We start from the raw sequence: 23,633 nt of genomic DNA, 5'->3' as shown, positions 1-23,633 counted from the left end.
GGGGCTGTGAAAAGCAACGGTTTTCATCCACATATTTCAAGGTGTAACGAGGGGGGAGTCTGAGCATTTTAAACAACCATAATGTCTTCGACAGAGCCAAAGTCCAGCTAACATTAAGAATATCCCTGCACTCCCCACCTCTCATCAGTCCGGCCTTTCAAGTGAAGAGAGCATGAATGAGGTGAGGGGGAGGGAAAAAGATTGGTTTTCCTAAAATAATTTTCCTGTTGTGGATTTAACTGATTGTTCTGGCTTTGGCTAATTAATCTTCCGGGCACAATGAAAGGGATTGGGAAGCACTTCAAAGCAACCCCAGTATAAATGATCCCAACATGAAGCAGCTCACTTTGTCTCAGCACAGTGTGCAGTAGATTAGCCTGCCACAACTTTGCCAATTTTTCAGGCTCCTTCTGCCCTATTCATTTTAAAGTGTTGGACCAATAACACTGATTCCACTCAGTCCATCAATTTACAGAAATATGTATTTTTCTATGAAATCAAGGATAATTTGAGAATGGCTTTTTCAAACAAGTGGCAAAAAGTGTTTCAGAAGACTTAATTTGACGTCCACAAGTTTAAAAAAAAAAAAACAAAACAAAACACAAAAAAACAGAACTGAAGCTACAGGAGTGCGTTTTCAAAATGTCTGTCTCTATGTATAGCAGTTTCTGTAGTCATAACAAAATTGTAAGCCAAGACAAAACACACTCCACTACCTCAGACCAAAGCAATAAACAATGGTTGAATAAACACATCCCTTACCAACCACACTTGAATATAAGTCTTAGATTCTTCAAAAGCCAAGCTCCTTAGTTTTGCATTTTTGGTTCATGTATGGTGCCGTCACCGCAGCAATGAGAGATCCGCTCTGCCTAAATTACAAGCTCTTTTGTGGCAATGCTGACTCCATTTTCCTTCCCATACATTAGAATGGGCAAGGCTATAACGGCATATTCACCAAGACTCACAGAGCAACAAGAACGACTGGATATTGTAAATACAATCATAAGCCTGATCAAACTAGACAAGCTGTGAATGTTTACTTTAGTAGCAACAACAGAAAGAAGTCCAAACTAGAGCTAGTGTATTACGTGATGCATTGAGGTTGTGTATCTGGCACCTGTCCTAATGGCTTCTTGGTGTGGTTGGTGTAAGACAGATTATTATTGTAATATAAAAAAAAACTTATATTGTTCTTCATTATAAAATACCTAGTGCATAATATATAGCTACTGCATGTGCAGTACGTTTGCATAGATATGTACTGGTAAATGACTCTTGCTGCACTGTACTAGACCAAAGCATTTCTAATCACATCTTTCTACAGCAAGTCTAACTAAAGCTTAGCCATAGTTTACTATGCAATGTGTGTGGGTGGAAGGATCAGCCCTTTCTGTAGCAACACCTCTATTGTGCAAACATATGCTGGGCTAACAGCCACAGAAAAAACAGACAAAAACAGGTAAACACCAATCCAACATTTCTAAATTCACTGTATCTCTCAGTGGTGTAAAAATTCAAAACAGGAGCATATCTCAAACTCCCCAAAGATGTTTGACTCATTCCCTGAGAGATATTGTTCCTTCAGCATTGCATCTTCTCGCCTCTTCCAAAGTCCCTCCTTACACAGATCTATTTTTTTCAGTGCAAATACACATTTTTCTCCTCTTTTAACATCTTTTTACAGCAAAGACATGTTTGTTTTTCTGACAGGTGGCAGGAGGCATGTGACACATTTGAAAAAAGAGTCTCCACACCATTAGAACAGAAGCTAAGTGCCTTTGAACAATACTGAACAACACTTAGATCAAACCTTCCATGAGGTTTTGGTCATTGATGGACTCCAGATGAAAGTGAGCAGGAAAGAAGCGAGAGGAAGGGAAACTCAGGGAAAAAAAGTGTGCCACAATTTCCCAAAGCAATGAAAAGGGACTTTGAATTTCAGGAGTAAAACCAGTTTTCATCTGCAAGTTCTTTTTTAAATAAGATTTTGTTTGCTCCTGATAAAATGTGATTCTCTAGTTTTGAAGACTGCAAGGAGCGGCAGTCGTTTTCCCCTCCCAGTCATCTTAAAATGACAACATTTCATCTATATATAGTCTTAGATTGTGGTTTTGACTTTCCCTTGCGTTTGGTACTGTCACATGGCATGGTTTTTGACAGCTGCCAGCAGAAAGGAACAAGCCCTCAACACTTTCAACGTTCAAATGAAGTTTGTCACATCTTTGGGAAGCTTGATGCATGCTAATGAAGTTGGGGTGTGTGTGTACAGACTTGCGTGGGCTGGGTTGTGGGGTTGGGGATGAGTAGCTGCTGGAAAGACATTTTTGATATACCCTCTTGTTCCAAAGTGACAAAAACCCTGTCAGGAACAAGGGGGTACATCAAAAATAATGCCACTCACAAAGTTTGCACCTCCACATCCACTGAGTTGGCACTCAGACAGTTCACCAAGGAGCGATTTGAATTCAAAAACGCTTTGTTGCAAGAGGGAAAAGAAACTGCTTCACAAAAGTGTAAAAAAAAAAAAGGGAAAAGGCAGGAGGAGATTAGAAGTAGCTACAGATCTTACTGAAGCTGTTAGAACAGTGAGATGGATTGGTAGCTGCTGATGTAATGCGCCTCAACAAAAACAGCAAACAGGAAAATGACTGAACCTACAGAACTTGATCTCCTGCATTTTTATGTCAGCTTCAATACTGAACAACAGAGATGAAGGAACTAGTTTTCATTTTACCAGGCTCCCATATTGCAGGAGGAAACTTCTCTGAAACGTGTACAGTTCACCATATTCACTGTATGATTATGTATTTATACAAAAAGCTGTACTCTTCAACATTCTGCTCCACTCTTCAAGGAGAGCTGAATCACAGTGAGCTGCTGATCCACCATTTTAGAGTGGGGGTGCCTGTGAGGGCCCTGCAAATGTAAGGCAATCAACATCTGTGTGAAGTCTGGGCAGAAAGGCTGTTTTAGCATGTGGGGGATCGGATTACAAACATATGTCTTGCAAGATAAACTAGGGCGACATCAATGTGAGCAGACTGAGAATGGAGGTCCTTAGGTTTGTTAGAATGAAAAAAAACAAAAAACAAAAAAAACAATTGGTACATGAACTGGGATGCACACAGCAATACAGATACCCACACAAACCAAAGCAAAAGTAGATGGTGAAAGGGCCATGTAACCAACATCATGCATACATATGCACAATCAAGCACACACACACACACACACACACACACACACACACACACCTGACCTCAAGTGAGGAGAGTCCTTAGCTCCACGCAGAGAGTAGAACTGTGATTGCTGCCAAAAGAAAAAGGTGCCTATGCACCCACACACAGATATGTTTAGCTATGCACAGGACAGGGTAAATCTGCTGGCCTCAATTAAGGAACAGTGACAGTGGGAGAGAGTAAGGGTGCAAGGACAGGAGAACAGTGTTGGGATTTCTAAAAATAGCAGATCATGTGCAACAATATTAACAGATCAACAAAAAAGCTCTCACTACATAGAGGTGCTGTAACTAAATGCATCGTTTTCTGGTGGCCAAGGAAAGGATCGTCAGTTTGATTTGGTTCAAAATTAGCTGATGCATGGCGATTTCTTCTTTCTTATTCTACTCTGGCTCATTTCCTGTTTGTGTCCTTGCTGCCAACTTTGTCAGAGCAAAACAATCTGCGATAAATTAGTGAAATGTGTTGGTGGCAGAGATTCAAGAAACTGAAAACGGTACCAAATGCTTACTGAGATTCTGACTCTTGTTTACTCATTCTTTGCTTCAACACATTGCCTGGTCTAAATTGTAATGTTGCTGATTTTGTATTAGAAAGCTGCATTTTTTTTGTATCTGTATCAAAATTCCTGTTTCTTACTGGTGCTGCATCAAATTAATTTCAACCATGCAAGACTAAGCTCTATAGACCAAACAGAGTAAGTAGGTTTTCAGTGTTGTAATGTGCTTAATAAAAGCACAAATAACACAGACAAAAATGATGAAATTATTTACAAAAACGTTGAAAATGATGATGACTGACTTTTTTTTTACACTTTGTATTACACGCTTAAACAATAGTAAATTGTTTTTACATACTAAAAATAAAAACAATTTACTCTCTCACCTACTCACCTTAAGAAACACGAGAACAGGCATATATGTTTTAACATTTATTACATTTGTAGGTCACTAAGCTCCATCATGGAATCATTTTATCAAGTCAAGGAATCCTGCCTATCTTTTAAAAAGCAGTTTAGCGATTAATGAAGTCGCTGTGCCTTCGATTATGGACCACACAGTAAACACCACTAACACAACACATAAAAACAGAGCAACCTGAACACACAATGATCTGATGTTCTAGCATCCAGGTTCAGAGGTCAGCTTTTCCTAAGTCAAAGGAAACAACATGCAGTGACTGCAGGACTGGGTCAGTGACCAGCAGCTCCCAAAAACCTCTGATCCCTTCTTGCAGATTTATGACGAGCAGACACGGGGATAAATTTTATGACGAGTGTGATAAGTGTGTACAAGGGTCAGCAAGCGGCTCAGAAGGGACACGAGAACTGAGCACCTTTAGTGCACATACCACAAGTACAAAGAACAACCTCCTGTGTGTCATTAGTCCTTTCTTCTCTGTTTGTGTCAAAGTCAAAACGGAGCCTGATTACAGGGCATTCTGGAGAGTCATGGAGAGTGTGCGCTTCCCTCTGAACACAGGCGGCATTCCTGGCCCTAGGTGTTGGCTCTTGAAGTCAAATCTCAAGGAATTTGGGAAATGTGTGAGAGACAGAGACATATCTCTGTCTCTGAACAGGAAAATGAGAAATAATAATGTGATGTAGGAAAGACAGAAAAGGAGAGGAAGAATCAATGTTGTTTGTCTATTGTGGCCCTCTTCAGGGTCTAGTAAGGATGGTGACTTAGGGGTCAAGGGCAATAGAGGAGCAGAGATGAGTGACAAGAGATGCAGGAGCTCAAAAGTAGATGGTATAACTAATAAAGAGTCATACAGATGCTGTGAGCTGACAAAAACAAACATGAGTAACAAAAAATATGAGGGCAGTGGGTTAGGAAGATTTAATATAGGGCAAAATGAGTGATGCAAAGATAATAGTGAGGAGTTTGAGTGAGTGGCAGCCTGCTCCTGTATATGCCTGATGAGCATGAACGGGACAAGATAAGAGATGGATGTAAAAGAGCAAATGTAATACCTTCTCTTCAGTCTGGAGCTCTTTGGCAAGCAGCTTCTTCTCTGAGCAGTGCAGCTGCCTCTGCAGACTTTCCACCTTGTCTTGCAGAGCCTGGGGGGAGGGAGAGACAATCAGTGTTCTCAGCAGACTGAATTAAAAAAAGGTGACTCAAGATAAATGTGGTGTAATGTGTAACTGACGCAAATGTACAGTTTACTCATTTACAGTTCTGTTTGAGCAGCAAAGAGACACAGGCTGAAATTCAATGAGACACTTATCCAATGAGTACCAGTGAGAAAACAATAAGGAGGAGAAAATATTAGCAATGTAGACAGATGGGAGGACAGAGAGATGCAGCGTGTGATTAGTCCTCATGTGTTAAAGGCTAATAATAAAGTCAGGACAGTAATTACTGAGAAGTTTCCCTCATTAAGACTAAACTAATTTTCTGACGAGGACACATGAAAGAGTGACTTTCTAGGCTCTTGTAAAGCAGCGTTCCTGTAAAGATAGGCATTTCTCTGTAGGCAATAAGAGAGATATACTGTACCATTTAGTGCATTAGAACCCCTCCCAGATGTTTTCAAATGACTAAGCTGATAACACTTCTCCCCAAAGAAGAATTTAATCTATTTTGCTTTCAAAGATTCAGGCAAGAAAAAAGAATGTTAGAAAAGGCAGAAAATGCACTGTATGTGTAGGAGTTTCCCTTTTCTGCCAGTAAGTGATAGCAGTGGAAAAAAAGTCAAAGTTCCTACAAGCGACACGGAACCAGATGTGTGAGTGCACATGTGGACACGTCATCTTTGATTAGTCTGCATGAAAAGCAGAACCAGTGGTATGCGTACACGAGTGTGCATGTACACACCTTAAAATAAAGAAAAAAAAAAAAGACACACACACATACACACACACACACACACACTTGAACAAGTGCGTGGGCCACTGGCTAGCATCAATATCCTCATGTGTCGCTCCACACTGGAGTTGAGTGAGCAGGCCAGGTGGTGCCTTGTCGATTCTGAGTTGAGGAAAACACAATCCAGGTGATAGGTCTGATCTACAACACACTGCACTGACATAAATCACATAGACTGTTAGGCTTCAGGGCTGGGATGAACTCCAGGGCTGCAACTCTGTGAGAGACTCAGACTAAAACTGAAGGAAAGGGAAATACAAAGCAAACTATTCAAACCTTTGTTGTCAGATTGTCAAAGTAGATCTCGCAGTAGTGATTTTTCCTCCGTTTTGTAATCATTTTCTGTAAATAATTTGAAAGACCTCGACTACACCACAGTATGAACCTGAACTGTGTTAATGCAGGTAAAGCTAAACCTACAGTGTGCCTCCTTTCTTTGCAGTGCTTTATTTTAGGCTTCTGACAGATGGATTTTTTTAATCAACACACATTACTAGACTCTAGATTTTGTTAAGGTCAGTCTCAGCCCTGAAGCATGAAAGGCAGCTGATTTCCAGTGTGTTATCCTATTAATCAGGATACTTCTCAGACAGTCGCAATCCCATTACCCACATCTTCATACAGTGCAAGCCCTTACCTTTAATTTCATCAGTTCATTTTGTTTATTGGAAAATCTAAGACTCAAAATCACTACAAGAACATTTTTAATGCTTTTGACACGATTGACACACACCTAAATTTGTATTCATGAAGACATGCAACTAGGTTTGAGGGTAGAGACTATCACATAATGTGTCGTTTTCTGAGACAAATTTGTGATTTTGGGTAAGATAAATAAAATTGATTGAGCAGTTGATTTTAACACACATTATAGTTTATATTTTTGACACACAGAGTTGCAATTCCTCTAGTGCTTCCCCACTGTAACCCAGAGCTCACCTACATCTGTCCTCTAAGCAGCTGACAAAGATGATGAGCGATCCTAACAAACCATCCCCCCTTTCTAAACCTATTTCTGATTCCCCGCACTGTGACACAGCATTTCTGGAACATGTCTTCTGGGAAGTAAGGCTGACTAGTGGGCCTCACTAGTGACGTGTTCTTCTCTTTTATGTGGCTTCTGTATCTGATGTGCTCAAAACAAATCCGTGGGTAGAAGTTCAACACTTGTCACTTCATTAATAGAATTATATGGGATGGTCCTGCTGATGAATAAAAGTTCTTTGTGAGTCAGTAAAGACGTCAGAAATATCTAGTCATTATCACTGTGTGAAATGGTAGTCATATTACACAGTACTGAGGGCTGGGTTTAGGCACACAGCAATAAGACACAGTTATGAATTCAATAAAAATAACATTTGAAACAAAATAAAATAAAGTACACAATGTAGACACCTGTTTAACCCTGCACACCCTGCCCAGTGCTGTCTAAATATTGGTATCATATTTTAAGCCGGTCCTGGTTGAAGGCAAAAATGTCGAATGATAATGAATTTTCACTGGTGATGTGCAGGATATGACTAATGAGAACAGATGTTTCTCAAATCATTTATGGGTAAATATGAAAAATAACTCACACACACAATTTGAAACTCAGAGGAGGTGCTGCATCTGTGGTCAATTGCCATTTTACCATTGATCCCTCATATTTGAAGTCTAACTTCCTGTGTATACTCTAAACTGACATTCAGGCACATGCGTTTAACACTCGTATGCACATGACCATGTGTAGAGGATCCTGCTAAAGTGTCTCCAGATGATCAGGGCGATATGGTCTTTATCAGTCATGCAGACTGGAATCATTGTGAACAGGCAAGGAAGAAGAGGGAAATCAGATTTCTTTGGGGAGAGATGGAGGGAGGGGTGCGGAAGGAGAGAGTGGAGAAGATGGAGAATGAAACAGAAAGTTGTATGACAAAGAAGGAGGTAAACACAAAGCAAAGCAAAAAGCCTGGGAAAGATAGAAATGTGACGATATCAGCAATGGAGAAAAAAAATACAAGATAAAAGTTCTAAAAGGTGAGAATGAGCAATAAGATACTGAGAAGAAGGAGGGGAGGGACATAAAGAAGAAAAACATATGGCCAGAGTGAAGAGGGGCAACAGTGTACCTCTGCTGCACCATCTTACAGGAGCTTCAAGGCCTCTCTCACCTCTCCAGCAGCAATGCGCCTTTCATTCCAAACTTTGGCTTAAAGGATTAGCAAGGCACACGCGGACACAAGCACCAACAAACACACCGCTTAGAGTGTTCCATACAGGTATAGGCATGCATTAATATTAACAGCAAAAGTTCTAAAAATGTGAGTGCTGCACAGTCAAATAAGTGTGTAGTTCCAGTGTTGTATGCACAAAAACATACACACACAGGCGCACAGACACACCATTGCCTGAGTCATCTTTCCTGGGTGGTCCTCCTGTGCAGATAAGGCAAGCATGTTTCCCTAGGGTGAAGTAAAAGCAACAGAGGGCAGGAAAAAAGCAAAGAAGAAAGCAGGGAGGGAATTGTGGGAGGAGGAAAAAAGGCCAGGGGCCTTTTTAAACGTGGTGTTTTGTTAGGAGCTGAGCTTCTCTTCATGTGCGGCAGGGCCTTCTATTTGCAGCGTGCTGTCAGAAGTTTCTCCCAAAGTCTGGATTAAAGAGATCCTCTAATGACACTGAGGCTAGAGGACTTCAGACAGCAGCAAAAACCTCACACTGCACCGCCTCCAGCCAAGGACACACACACGTGCGCACACAGGCACACACACACACACACACACACACACACACACACACACACACACACACACACACACACACACACACAAAAGGGTAAGAACAGATACACAAGGGGCATGAAGCACACAGAGATACATAAGCAAAGACACAGTATGTAGACACAGCAGCTTTAGTAGAACAAGGCAGTGTGTATATGTATGTCTACTGATCTAATAGTAAATAATAAAGGAGGTGCTAACCTCAAGGAGAGATGGATGGGCAGAGAGATGAGCACTGACTCTCTTGTATCTGCACTTTCATCAAAGGATTGTGGGGAAAGGTAAAGGCGTGAGTGTTTGAGGGAAGCTGTAGGAGGAGGAGTAGAGAGGTCTCCTCTTGAGGTGTTAGAAAAGAGAAACTTTTGCTTTTGCTTTGCTGTCTGTCTGCATGTAGGCATAAAAAGACACGCTTTACAAGTCGACCAGGACGGCCCCTCTGAAAGATATCACTGATATTGGTATGAACTGACTTGCTTTCAGTACTTTGATGCTTTTCAACACTTTTCCCCCCCCGAGTTGATTTCAAACTAAAGTGGGAAGATACTGTGATGGCGGCAGCAGTGAAACTCTCCTAAAGAGCAAACAGAACAGTTATCTCGTCTATTGCAATATGCACACATGTCGGCACAGTTATGGAGGCACTATTCCTAGTACTGATGAAAATAGTAAGACAATTGCCGCAGTAATGAAGACATGTTGCAACCAAGCTATGCCCACAGAGGGAACACATTGTTCTCTATCTTTCTGTCTCTGTCTCTTTTAGCTGCTGTGAACTACAGCAGAAAGACAATAGGAAACAGCCATCAAGTGTGCACCATATGCCTAGTGTATGCATATTTGTGTGGGCTTATGTACATATATTCTGTTTATCAAATCGTATATCATTTAATAAATGTTAGGCTTAGGAAAAGTTGAAGATACAATTGCAACCTAAAACGTCTTGACAGTTTGTTAAAAAAATACAGTTTTTATTCAGGCTTTATTCTTCAGCTTCTTCCAGAAAAACATCCACCCAAATTACTAAAACAGCACGTGTCTTCACCCATTTAAGTTAAAAAAATAAATAAATTATGGATGTAAAAGTGTTATGAAATAGTTAGATTAGAAATATGTTTGAGTGTCACTGCTTTGTCTCTGTTACTAGTAAGAGCTTGATAAAAATAGTTTGTTGAATTCTGCTTCCTGGTCATCACACAGCTTCAGCTATACATGGGTTTCTTCAAAAAGGGAAGCACATGACATTAGGCTGTCATGGTTTCTTTGTACTTGACATTAGGCTGCTGTTTTAATGAGCAATTTCCGTTTGTTGTCCATGAACGGAATATGGCCTCTATGAGCCGTTCTACGTTCCCTCGTAGCATCCTGGAATGTTATCTCTCTCCTACTTCCACCTCCTCTGATATGTGGATCAAACATTGCTGGGAAACTGCCCACAGCCGGAAAAGTCATCAATCAGCCAACACGAGGCACGCATGTAGAGACGCACGCACAAACAAACATATACATGAAATTGAAGGCAGATGGGTGCTTATACAGTTATATAAAGACAAGGATCCTTCAAACACACTGCACATATACAGATACAGGATGAGCACCTCACAACTAACTCAGAACAACAAGCCACTGGAATAATCTTTTTACCTTTAAAGTCCAGTATTAAATCAACTAATGCCTGAATTAAGTCACATGTACATCTTGGTGCTTTACACTGATTACATGTTCTTCAGTCCAACCAGCACATGTGAGCTATAAACAGTTGCCCACAGCTTTATATGCTCAGGAACCCTTTTTTTTTGCTTTTGATTTGTTTTCGACACTGAAAACCCAACATTTGTCTAAAGGCAAATGAGGTACAACCAGCGATGTTCATCCTTAGTAAGAGTGGCAGTTAAATATTTTCATATTAATGGCAGCCATTTGAGTTAATATTGGTTGGAATGTTGGAAAAATGTCCTACTTCACACACCAATATGCACTACAAATAACAATGGTGAAACTAGTTGCCATGCCCACACAAAAAAATAAAGTGGCAGATCTACAGATGGCTTAACAAAATCAATAAACAAATGCCCTGTTCAAGGTTGGCACAAAGAATATGGATACGTGTTGAAGGACGTTAACAGCCACACAAACAGAGAACACACAGGCGCGTGCACAAACATACATGCACATGATTGAAGCAGCTCTTTGCTTCTGCAACAGAGGGTATCCAGCACACCTGTTCTTGATCCACCGCTCCCATTCCATCCCACAGGCGAAGTCATCTTTTCAACCCCCTCAGAAACTAATGCATATATAACTAAACAAGCACAGAAAAACTGCAGCTGCTACAACTAGCCCCCTTGAATGTGTGCATGTTTGTGTGGCTTTGTGTGCACACAGGACCCTTGTCCCTCGTTACTGGTATGCAAACATAAAAGCAAAGCACCAAGATCACATGGACACCATCTAAATTTGACCAAGAAAGATGTACAGACCACGCTGTCTGCTGTACAAAGAACAGTGTGCCTCAGATATTCACTCTTATCCTCAAACAGTGACAGACAATGGTCACTGTTGCATTATGTAATGTGCCAGCTGTCACTTCACCCAGAGGGTACTACAACAGGACCTTCTCTTTGACTTGCACTAGAAGCAACTGCTGGATGGACCTGGATCAAAAGTGTGTATCTCTGTCTGTGTGTGCATATGTGTGTGTGTGTGAAAACAGAGTATGAGTGTATGTTAGAGAATGCAACACCACTGAAAGATGTAGACAAGGGCACTAACTCAAAGCTATGGTGGTGTGCAAGTTTGAGGGACAGACAAATGCAGATAAAGATCTAGTGAGAACAATATGGGAGAGACACATATAGTGTGTGAATGCCCATGTATAAGAATGAGATAAGAACACTGTGTTAAAGGTGTGTGTGCGTGCGTGCATGCATGTGTGTATCGTGCATGGCAGAAGGCAGAAAGACAGGAAGCACTGCTGTGGGGAGCAGGAACAGTGGTGCTGATCAAAGCCCAAGCGGGTGACACTATGGGCGGAGTGCCATTGTTTATTCACCAGCCACCTCTCCCTTTTGGCAGGGTGAGGTGAGCATGTGTGCTTGTGTATGTGTGTGTGGAGACAGAGAGTTTGAGAGAGAAAGAGTTTGGAGATTCAGAGTTGGAAAGAGAGAGAGAGAAAAGACAAGGACTGTGTGCATGTTTGTGTCTTTGTACCTTTCTCTTGGCAGGCTAATGTGGGCTTGAATTCTGTCAGATTTGGCAGCTGCATATTTCAGGCAAGTGCACATGCACTCATACAGACATACAGTCTTACACGCTCACATATACAGACAAAAACACTGTGCACATAGCCACACAAATTCACAGCATGTACTCAAGTTACCCCAATAACCTCGCTATTAAACTTCACATTCACCTCAAATCCCTGTGTCTTATCAAAGAGAAAATTCATCCACACATGGAGACACTTCACCAAGACAGCACACGCAGCAAAACAGATGACATCAGGAAATGAATAATCCTCTAACCAAATGCTGGCTATGTCCCAGTGCGCTACACAGGCTTCCTCTAAACTGGTTCCCATTCCCCTTACCTGTTATGAATAGACTGGACAGATGAAAGCAAATATGACGCTTTCATCTTGCTTTCACCTTCCACAGTCCTTTGACCCCGGCCCGGTTCCAATGCATTACAACTGCCCACTCCTGCCTTGCTTACTGTTTTGAGATAATTGGTGACCCACTACAAGCTCTGACCACAACTGTATATGAGAGATCATGCATAGGAAGAAAGACAGGAAGTAAGGTAAAAGAGTGGAGGCGGAATGTGAGAAACCTCTACTTTTCTTTTCTCTGCTATACAGTGTGTTACACTGCAACCTGCTGTTCCTAAGGGATCATCCATTCCTTAGGATGTGTATATTTTGTGCTTGTGCATATTATTGAATCTGACCATATTGACTACATGCGAACTAGAGAATAGCAAACAAGCTACAGATGGCTAAAAGCCGCAGAGCTGGGCTAACTAGTATCAGGTGATTGTTCACTTTAAAAAATGATTTTCAATATTAACATAAACTATTTTTCAGTTCAAACAAAAAGTGAAAACAACAAGGCTGCTTGATGCCCCACTAATCCATTTGCTCATTAATCTGAATCAAAGCACTGCACTGAAATCGCATATTTAGTCTATTTGCTATTCAAACTAATCAGGGTCGAAGCAATGCAAAGCCAGTGGCCGCCTGTGACAACACACACAAAGCGCTAATGCCCATATGTACACATAAACACACAAACACATATTGTATAACAGGCTCCCACACACACCACACAAAAATAGTCCTCCACCTAAACATCACTTCTACAAAAAGCCCAGATAATGAGCATAGTTAACTGTACTACAGTTGTTCTAAAAAGGGGTTTATGAGATACAAAGGTCTCAGCAGTTAACACCCATATTTAAGAAGTCAGTCAAGTACAGTAGAGCCACAGAGGGAGCTAAATTCAGGCTAGAAACAGCAGAATGGGGCTGGCTAGGGGAAAAAAGAGACATCTGATCCGGTGCAGCATGCATTCAGAACAACTGTTTTGGGATTATCCCAATTCAAATGCGCGGCTAACTTTGATGTTATTTTCTTCCTGTCCCATTGTCTGAAGCCCCTCGCTCTCTTCATAATCCGAGCCCTTTGAAGTGAGCAGCATGGAAACAATGTCAGTAGGCGACACACTCCCTCCGATGGCACACTGACAGCTCTCCGCCATTTCTTTTTCTTTTTTCTCTTCCCTTGTCCTTCTGTTTGCTGTATCAAACATCACACTTCCTCCATCCTTTCTTTGCCTCGACCTTTCTTCCCCTTTATTGTTTACCATCTCAACCTTCTCCCCTTCTGTTTCTTTTATGTTTACACCAGCCTTCTTTATTATTTATCTTTTTTCTCTCTTTATCTATTGTTTGACCAGTCTTCATCACTCCTATTGATTCCCTTCTTCCCCTCATGACTGGCCGTTAATAAGCAATTCAGTCATTAATTGGAGCCTCATTACCGGGTGGTTAATACGGGGGGATCATAATAATTAGGACACAGATAATGGAAACAGAAGCCTTTGTCTGCTCCGAACACAGATGCCAAGGCCTGTGTCTTGTAACACCATCTACAACATGGGAGGCTGCGTGTTGTGTCATTGTGCAGAGACAAAGCTAAAATATGAGTGTATCCAGCAGTGTCAGTAAGTCTAACTTAAAGTGACACTAAATTCCCCATGAACCCCCAATAACAAAGTGATAATCACATTATGGAAATTACAGTAAAAATGGATTGCTTAAAAAGTGAATGTGTAGATAAATGTATGTACTAAAACTGGATCAAAGCCTGTTTCTGTAGTGGAAAGCCTGAGGTAACTATTCAAGCTTTCAGTTAGACAGGAATTAAAAAATGGGGCTAGCTGTCTCAGAGCAAAGTGCTTACTTTAGAAGAAATCTCAGGTCTGCACGAGGGGTGCCTAGGCTACCAGGGCTTGGAAGGAGAAGAGATCTAAAGGGAAGCTAACACATCTACCTCCTTACTATATGCACCAGCTGCAACCACAAACAGACAAGGTTGTGTTGTCCTGATTCCAGACACAACAACTCTATTTAGTGAGCCGCACCCAATAAACTGCCGCTGTGTCCCCATGTGGTTGCCAGAGCAGAATGAAAGATCCTGTGATTAAAAGAGAAATCTGCATGCAGGAGGATGGTAACCAGGGAAAAGAATTTACAAAATCAACAAATATTGTTTCATTTGCACATTTTAAAAGGCACTGCACTGCCTGTAAGACAGGCACAGGCAAGACAACAGCGTTTTATAGCTTATTTCAATTTCTCTGAGCTACATGCTATATGACTTACCATTAAGCTGTGGAACAAATCAAACATAAATAAATATTTTCATCTATAATATCAAAATTAAACTAACTAATCCTTTTCTACATAAAGATATAAACATGGGTAAAAAAATAGCCCATTTCTAAAATGAACTAAAAAAGAAGCCTTAGTATATATTTTAACTGTAAAATAAAATGACAGTAATGATATAGAGGCTCTGACTTAAGAAGTGGGGTGCAGCAGACAGATTTATAAGGTTTAGCCAGACACAGAACACACAAACCACTTAAAGACACTATAGAGTTTGCAACCAGCCATAAAAATGACAGAGCACATGCATACAAGCTGTGACAGTGCTTTAGCAAAAGAAACGCAACCCGTGTCTACTCAATAAAAGTCAAATCCAGACAAAGCTTTTTTGAGGGTGCACTTTATTGTCACCCCTCCTTTTTTTTTTAAAGTGTAAAGATTTGAGATGAACACTGCAAAGACTAGTGATAAAGGACAGTACTGCTAGGAGATTGAGAGTGATGATAGGAAGATAAGAGAAAGCAGTGAAATAGTAGCCATCTTGAAGAATAACCAAAGTGCAATGAAGATGCTGCAAGAGAAACAGCTTTTAATTCCTTCTCCTAAAGCCAGATGGCATATTGACATGTACTTAGATGAAAACCAAATATAACACTCTGGCTTCCCACTTAACACACAACCCATGTAAACTGTTTTTCAAGAGCCCCTAAAATGTTTAATGATAAATGATGTACAAAACTTTTGTAGGAGCAAATTTTCTCTGCTCTTCCCTCTTCCTGAAAATAACTCTGATCAGATGTTGACGTGAAAAACACAGACCCACTTTTGTCCAGCTGGTGAATATCGAACTTTAACTGATGCAGACTAATGAGAAAAAATACTTTATTCACACTTCCCACCTGATTTTGACAGACTGAGCTATTTGCTTGCATGTTTGCCCCCAACTTGTAATAAACCAGAAACATTATTATATCTTTAACCACAAAACTGGGCCATGCTGCCTTTGATCAGCAAAATTGTGATTGATCATTTACTGTCAACTGTTCGGCTGAATCAGACATATCCTGACACATCTTGCCTTATGATAACTTGAATTACTAGATGGTGACTCACTCATCAAATAAATGGCCCGTGTTAACATTATATTTCATAAAAGTGTAAGTATTTCATCTAATGTTAGAAAAGGGAATTCTTTATTTCAGATGAAATCTTTCTGGTATGTTACAGCAAATAATGAGAATGCATTAATATTGCTCTAGATGCTGAAATAACTGAAATAATTTTTCTTTCTCATATCATCAAAGGTAGATGCAATTGTTATGTGTAATTAAGTGACTGGTCTCTACGTGCCCAACACTGACCTTGTAAGCCTGATCAGCACGGTGAGTGATTGTCCTCCTCTCCTCATCCCAACGAGAATTGGCCTCCTCTAACTGCCTCTCCATTGCCTGCTGCAAACGAACCGTCTCCTCCTTTGAGTCACATAGAGATGTCTGCAGCTCTGCAATTAGCTATGGGTGAGAAAAAAAGAATGCTTGCTTTTAATATTTAATTTTGATTGTTCCTTTTTTTCTAGTGCATATATACCATATGCTATATGTACTTTCTATGCATATGTTTAAAACAAGTGCTGCAAGAAAAAGCTGATGGCAGTTGCAAAATGCAAATCATGTTCACTAGACAAAATAATGACTTACTTCATTTTAACTGTCTCATAAAATGCCTTGTATCAGATGAAAAATGCATTTCACATTTGTCATGGATTGGATGGCAATAACAATTGCCTTTAAACACAGCTTTTCCCAGAGTCTCATGTCTTATGTCTTTTTTGAGACAAGACATGAGACAAAGGGAAAGAAAAGAGAGAGAGGTAGGCAAAAAAAAAAAAAAAAATAGACAGGAAGGAAAAAAAACAACTTCCTTTTTGAAGAGCAGAGTGACTTTGTGTTGGTGAACTTGCGGTGCACACCAAGATGAAAAGGAACTGCCTGGGCTTTGAAATCCTCCAGTCAAAATTAACATTCTATTTAAGCCACTGTCAGGGAAAGCAGAGGAAAGATGAGGGAAAGTAAAAGAGAGAGGAAGAGGAAGAGAGGCGGGAGAGGCGGGGGAAAAGAAAGTGACAGAGGTGTGTGTGTGTGTTGGGGTAGGCACAGTAGCGGCTGCTAGCTTTGGGCTAGACAGATAATTGTTTACCATGTTCAAACTCTGGAGGTCTAACCCTACAGGAATCTGCACATTGTGTGGGAGTACAGGTGTTAGGGTGGTGTGGGTTGACCACAGGTAGATGGAGAGAGAAAGAGAAATGGAGAAAGAGATAGATAGATAAGAGAAAGAGAAAGAAAAAGAGAGAGAGACAGAGAGAGTGATGAGAGGGAGATTACTTACTTTGTCAGTGGGAAGCCACATGAAAGCAACAAATGGCGCATTATTATGGGAGCATCATTTCGAGGCGTAATAATTATTTTGCAATATGGATTCCCTACATCTGCTGGTCTTCAGCCCTGTGGCAGTGGCGGCACTCTAAACTAGTGAACTCAGCTCTCTGTCTCGTTATTCCTGCATATATACACCACAGCACAGTTTTCTCTGTCTGATAGCCAGCCAGGTCTTTTTAACGCAGTAATTGGTCTGGTGAGACTGTCTGTTTTCCCAGCCTGCTAGTATCTCTGTTCAGGGCTAAAGGCAGGGTTACCTCTCCATGAACCCGAAGTAAAAAGGGGAGAAATAAACAGGGATGGTCTTTATTTCCCTCTAAACAAAAAGATGAATGACTAAGGCCAAAAAGAATAGCCACCAAAAAGAAGGGGATGCTCTGCAATGTTACATGAACCCATGAAGACACTTGTAATTGTGGCTTGTGTTGAATTAGTGTTGCCTGGGTCAAAATCTTTGATATGTAATAAAATGACAGCCCTACCAAAAATCACTTATTGCCAGCTAGACATAAATTAAGTTACTGTATGGTTTGCTTCCAGTGATGACTGACTTTATAGCTTAAGTCAATAAGAACACATCTACACATCAACTTTTATGTAAACCTGCAGTGAATGAGTTTTAAGGCCACTTGGGAGCAGAACAACAAGCTGTAAACACATTAACATATTTTCCCCCTGTGAAGTTGTTTTGGTGAGCATGTCAACAATCTGTTTACACATCTTTAGGAACTAAATTCCAAATGACGTCAATCGGCTAGTCTGTCACTTTGCCTGTCTGCCGTTTGGTGCTAGGCAGGTACTGCGTGTTGGTTTTAATAGAGATTTTTTCTTAAAATAGTCGTCTGCTGAAAATGACACAAGAGAGGTGGCAATAAAATAGTTAAACTGCAGGCTATAAAAACAAAACAATGCTGCTGTGATGACAAAGTTGAGGTGAGCTGCAGAGTCAGAACATGATTTTTGGAATCATCAACACGGCTGACCCCTTTGGCTATTACACACAGACCTGTGAATGTATCAGGATGAATAAATACTGTAACCGATCCTATTTGGTTAATACATGCCTAAGGGGGCACATGTGAACACTGTTTGTGGAACGTAATAACTGGTGCTGTACTGAATAAATGAGACTGATTTCCATATGAAGTGAACTTCAACCTCTAGAACATGGTACTCCTCATGCACTGTGCCTCCCATGGCCAATTCTCTCCACCTCCCAGTTACTCCCTGGACGGTCAAGGATAAAGTAATGATCTCCCACCACTAACAATGCTCCCACCCACTGCAGCCTGATCATTAAGTGGGAGAAGAGAACATAGCCCTGTTCAGTTCACAGGTCACCCAAGAGGACCACTCATAGCTCGCTGCTTAACACACAGGATTGGATTGGAAAGGCACTAATTAGGCAAGTCTGTGTGTGTGTGTGTGTGTGTGTGTGTGTGTGGATGAGAGAGGCAGTGAAAGAGGGACAAAAGCAAAGAGGTAATGTGAAAGAGAGATGTGTGTGTGAATGCATATAAACATGTACCCTTGCGTGGTGAGTCTCCAGTCCCCTCAGGATAATGTATAGTGTGGTATGTTTTTAATTGGGCTATTAGCCATGCAAGAGCGATGCCCCCTGTCAGACAGCGAGGGGTTAACCACTGGGGTTAGCCTTTGAGGTTTAAAGGCCTCTTGTTTACGTTTGACTGAGTTGCCCCAAGAGGTAGGCAACAAAAACCCCTCACCCTTTACCTTTTAAAACAAAACCGCCCAAGCTCCTGACAAATACTCTGCATTAACCATACATATTAATATGTTTGCACAAAACCCTACACCTTTCAGCATAACAGCATTTCAACAATGGTGTTGAATTCTGCACAAAGAGACCTTATTTAAATGCCACAGAGTGTTTGTTGAACCTGTGCCAGCTTTGTGTCCCCTAAACAGAGGATTAATCACTTGTTGCTTTGTCTGTGGTAGTGCACCGCACCACCAAAGCGGACAAACATGGCTGAACTATCGCACCACATCCGACTCCTTTTGAAGTCGAACATTGTGTAACCTAATAAGCTACCTTTTTCTCAAAACATCTGCTTGTCAACCCAGCTTTCAACTCTGTGCCTTTGCCAGCCAGCCCGAAATGGGGGGATTTAAAGGAGAGAAGAAAGAAAGAAAAACAACATAACCCCTTCTTTGAATCTCCTCTTTAGGTAACGAGGTGCAATTACAGCTAAATGATTGTGATATTTTAGCCTGCTACATAATCAAGGAAAAAACTCTTTTCTTTTGTAATGTAAACACTACTTAGTGTGCCCTGGATCTTTAAACTGGTGAGGTAAACGTTGCCTGACCTTGCTGAGACATTTTGCTGAATGACAGTATGTGTCCCCAAATGTTATTCCTGGGTGGAGAAGGAATTCTAGAGCTAGAGAACATAGATTTCACAAAATTATGTTCAATCTGAAAAGAAAAACAGTCACCTCTGGACACAGGGATGAGAGAATAATAAAAGTAAAGAGAATGGGCAGATAGAAGAATGTTAGATATTCTTATTGCAAAAAAAAAAGCATCACCGTCGTTTTATGCATGAATTTGCAAGAACCTTACACAAACCTCATGCTAACTATGGAACTTCGCGTTCACTAGTGTGTAGGTGCATATCTGCTTAAGGGTAAAGGGCAGGGTGGCTAGCTAGGTGTATTTGCCTGTGTGTGTGTGTGTGTGTGTGTGTGTGTGTTTTCATGTGTTCTCTCTCACCTCTCCCGTCAGTACGTTTGTCCATACTTTCAAGTGCTTCAGTGAAAAAGAGGAATATAAAATGAAAGAGTGGAAAAGGGTAGAAGAGAAAAGTGATTACCTGTGCAGACTTGGCAAGCTTCTGACTGTACTCCTTCTCAATCTGCTTCAACCTGCTGTTGGTCTGCAAGAAGAAGGGAGAGGGGGGTGTGAGTTAGAGATATGCAGACAGACAGATAGAGGCACAAAGCGAGAGAGGTGTGAAATTGAATCTTCTGTTAGGAAGGGCACAGAGAAATACCACCCACCCAACCTTACACACACACTCGTGCTGACCTCTGGCTATTGGCAATGTGCCTCTGTGGTGCAGGCTTGTGACCCCTTGGCACATGGCCAGTCCCAGTACTCATGTGTGCCAGCAGGTAGTGACAGGCATGGTGCACTGTGGGCACAACTTTCCTTCGAACCCCTGCCAACAATTCATCACATAACAAGAGGGGCAGCAGGAGGGGTCTGAGGGGAGAATTAAAACGTTGCTGCCAATTAGCTATAGGGAGAAAAAAACAAGAGATGACTGCAAGAAGATGGGAGACAGAAGAAGGCTGAGAGAGATCAGGAGTGAATGGAGCTTGTGCTCATGAGTTTGTTGAGTTTCAATTGTCTCTTTGTTTTCCATTTGTCTCTATGGGAAGCTAGCCAGCTGGAGGCAAAGACTGTGAGCGTCTAACACAAGATATCTCTCCTTTCAGCTGTGTTGTGATGCCAAAGTTTCAATGAGAGGCTGAACAGTGGAGTGAGATAATTAGGTGTGAAGTGCTGGAATTCAATGTGGATGTCATGGCCGCCTGCATCCACAGTGACACGGTCTACACAAGTACTTTAGAAAGACTAAGGCTCAAATTAATGGGGGATATGGGTCAGTATTTGAACAAGTCAAATCCTTTCAGGAGATACATCAGTATATATTGTTAAGACACTGAAAACTCATAATGCAAAAATGAATTATTCTCTTTCATGACTCTGCTTAATGTTACAGTTGTTAATGCCAGTTGCTTGTATTTACTCTTCACATCACTCTACATCAGTTACATGGTTCATGATCTAATAAATTTCTCCACAGATGTTACAGAAGTTTCATCTCATTTCTAAACCATAAGAAACCTGATAAATATTTTCATACTGGGATATACCTCAATATGTTACTGGTGGTATAACATACCGACTGTGTTTTTTAAATTTTAGTAACCTTCCTGCTCAGTGTACATAAAAAAATAAAATACCCATAAAACACTAGATATGCAGTCATTTATTCAGAAAGCTTTTTAAAAATGCAGTAAACCTGATTTATACATAAAAACCTACACACAAAGACCCATGAGACACACATACACGTTTGCCTCTTGTCCTGACAGCCACTGACAGACAGACAACTCACTACCAAACACTGTCTCAGTGAACACACCCCTCACAGCCATCAACACCTGAGCTGCATTTGGACTCTGCACCCCATCCAAAACACTTCCTGACAAACACTGCTGTCCGCTCTGAGCGGACACACCTGTCACCACGGAAGCGCAGAGCCATCACCAAGGATACGGGCTTGTCTTCCTGCGCCAGAACTGTTTGAGTGGCGGCCTGCTCATCCCTAGGGGCCCTATAGCAGCCGATGAGAGAGGCGGAGACAAAGAAGGGCGTAGAAAAGGCAAAAAAAAAAAAAAAAAAAAAGAGTCCTTCAATGTTGTTTTTAAAGAGCTGACACAATTGTTGCCTCCCTTACTGCTGAAGCACTGCTCCATCTTGATGACAGCTTAGCTGAGATGACACTGGGATAGTTAGTGTTATTTTTAGCTATAGCTCTATCTTCTACCTACTTGTCATTGGTCCTGCCAATTTTCTTAGGACCACCACTATGATCACTCCAACATAACCCTGTTAGAGAAGCCACAGTCGTTTGACATAATGTATTTTTCTTTGTAATCTATATTTTAAAATGAAAAGGATTTACGTCTGTAGGGAACATATCAGCATAACCTTCACCTGAGGTTATGCCGATATATGTGTGATGCTATCTACTGTATCTGAGCTTACATGCAACTGTATTTGGTGACACATATGGCCATACTGACATGCCAACCTGCTCAGATGTTTCATAAAAACACGTATTCCTTCTACCCAGTCACTTGGAGAAATGAGTGAAGAAGCATTATGCCACATCATACAGTATACAGCTCAAACATCTACACAGAAATTAAAAATGGGTGGAAACAGATGAAGATATGCACAGTACATGCAGGGAAAAGTAGCCAAACAGGCCACCGACAAACTCAAAAAGAAAATCTGAACTAAATTGAAAGCCCAGCCATGTGTGTTTGTGTGTCTGTGTAAGCGTATAAGCACTTTCAAAGAGACTACCTGTGCCCTGCCAAAAGCATTTTTGTGCTGAAGGCACTATGAGGCTGTATCAGGCTCTTCAATCGCCTCTTAATCCTAGCAATGAGCAGTGTGTCAGCTTTGAAGTGTGTGTGTTTGCCCACGTACAGGTATGTTTGTATGTTGCAGAGAGTGGAAGTGGATCTCATGGCAAGGCAAGCACTTACCAGAACTTAATTAATCTACAGCGGGAACCAGGCCAAACACACATATGGACACATACAAGTACATGTGCAAACAAAAAAGGGACTCTCAGGAGCTGCAGAAAGCAGGGTGACAACTTTCTTTCACACACACGCTTTAGGATATGCACAGATGTCACACTAATTCAAACACGGACAATGGACAAACAGGATGCATACAGGCCAAACTCACATCCAGAGGTAATCTACAGCTGCTTGGAAGTGAAATTTGCTTAAGGTGTGAAAGGCCATTGTATGAAATGGGCCATTGTATTATTGCTAAAGGAGGAAGAAACCAAAGTAAACATTTCAACATGATAACTTCAGTGTGTGTGAAAGTCAGTGCTTGTTACCAATGGTAGAATAAAAAGTCAGAATTCAGTAATATCTACAGTCCTGGAAAGGATATTGTCACCATATGGCATTTTTCTCCGATACGGTTCCAATCATCCAACATTGCCTAAGAGTGATTATGGTTTTCAGCATTACCCTAGAACTGTAACAGACATAAACCCATAATCAAGTCCGTCCAATGCAAAGATGTCACACTACAGACAGAAAGGACATATCAGTAATATGACTGTCAACTGACAGATGAATGGGTAAAGGACGTATTAGCTTCATTCTGCACACAGCATACTGTATATGCACACTGCAGAGCTGATTTCTGGGGTTCATAATAAAAAAGAGAAAAAAAGAAGTGTTTTTTCTCCATGAAGCCTTCAGTTTTAGTGGTAGCAGTTTTTATAAAAATTCAAAACAATTCTCTGTTCACCACGCATGTCTCTCATAACAATTTGAGTTCAACATGTCGGCAAGGGAGAGCTGGGAGATGTTGTTTGCTCATTTGTCTGTAATCATTGCTGTCTTGCTGTGCCCGCCTGTGTATCTGCGTGTGTGAGAGAGAGTTGTAATGACAAGAGGCTTTATTTCCATTTCACAGTTTGCCATCACTGCTTGTCAGTAGTGATTCTCTTCATCCCTGCTGCTCACTATCAGTGCCTCATCACACACAGCATAGAAATAATGCATGATAGACACACACACACATACAGTCAGGCATACACAGATAAATGTACATCAAACACACAGACACACACATACA

At 41.0% G+C, this 23,633-nt stretch overlaps 1 protein-coding gene across 5 annotated transcripts in view; it reads right to left on the bottom strand.

Annotated features, from left to right (window-relative positions):
* The window catches only part of cep112 (centrosomal protein 112), an 83,246-nt gene that overhangs the window by 3,371 nt on the left and 56,242 nt on the right, over positions 1–23,633 (bottom strand). For 4 of the 5 annotated variants that reach the window (XM_026324629.1, XM_026324633.1, XM_026324631.1 and 1 more), the window contains 3 exons: positions 20,038–20,100; positions 16,122–16,271; positions 5,218–5,307 (listed from right to left, as the gene is read on the bottom strand). In XM_026324629.1, coding sequence (XP_026180414.1) covers positions 5,218–5,307; positions 16,122–16,271; positions 20,038–20,100 — 303 coding nt within the window. The remainder of the gene's footprint in view (positions 1–5,217; positions 5,308–16,121; positions 16,272–20,037; positions 20,101–23,633) is intronic. The other variant, XM_026324632.1, reaches the window with a different exon arrangement.

The sequence above is a fragment of the Mastacembelus armatus genome, chromosome 8 (genome assembly GCF_900324485.2).
Source record: "Mastacembelus armatus chromosome 8, fMasArm1.2, whole genome shotgun sequence".
NCBI lineage: Eukaryota > Metazoa > Chordata > Actinopteri > Synbranchiformes > Mastacembelidae > Mastacembelus > Mastacembelus armatus.
The sequence above is the reverse complement of the archived record's forward strand: the minus strand, read 5'-3'. Positions and strand labels throughout refer to the sequence as shown.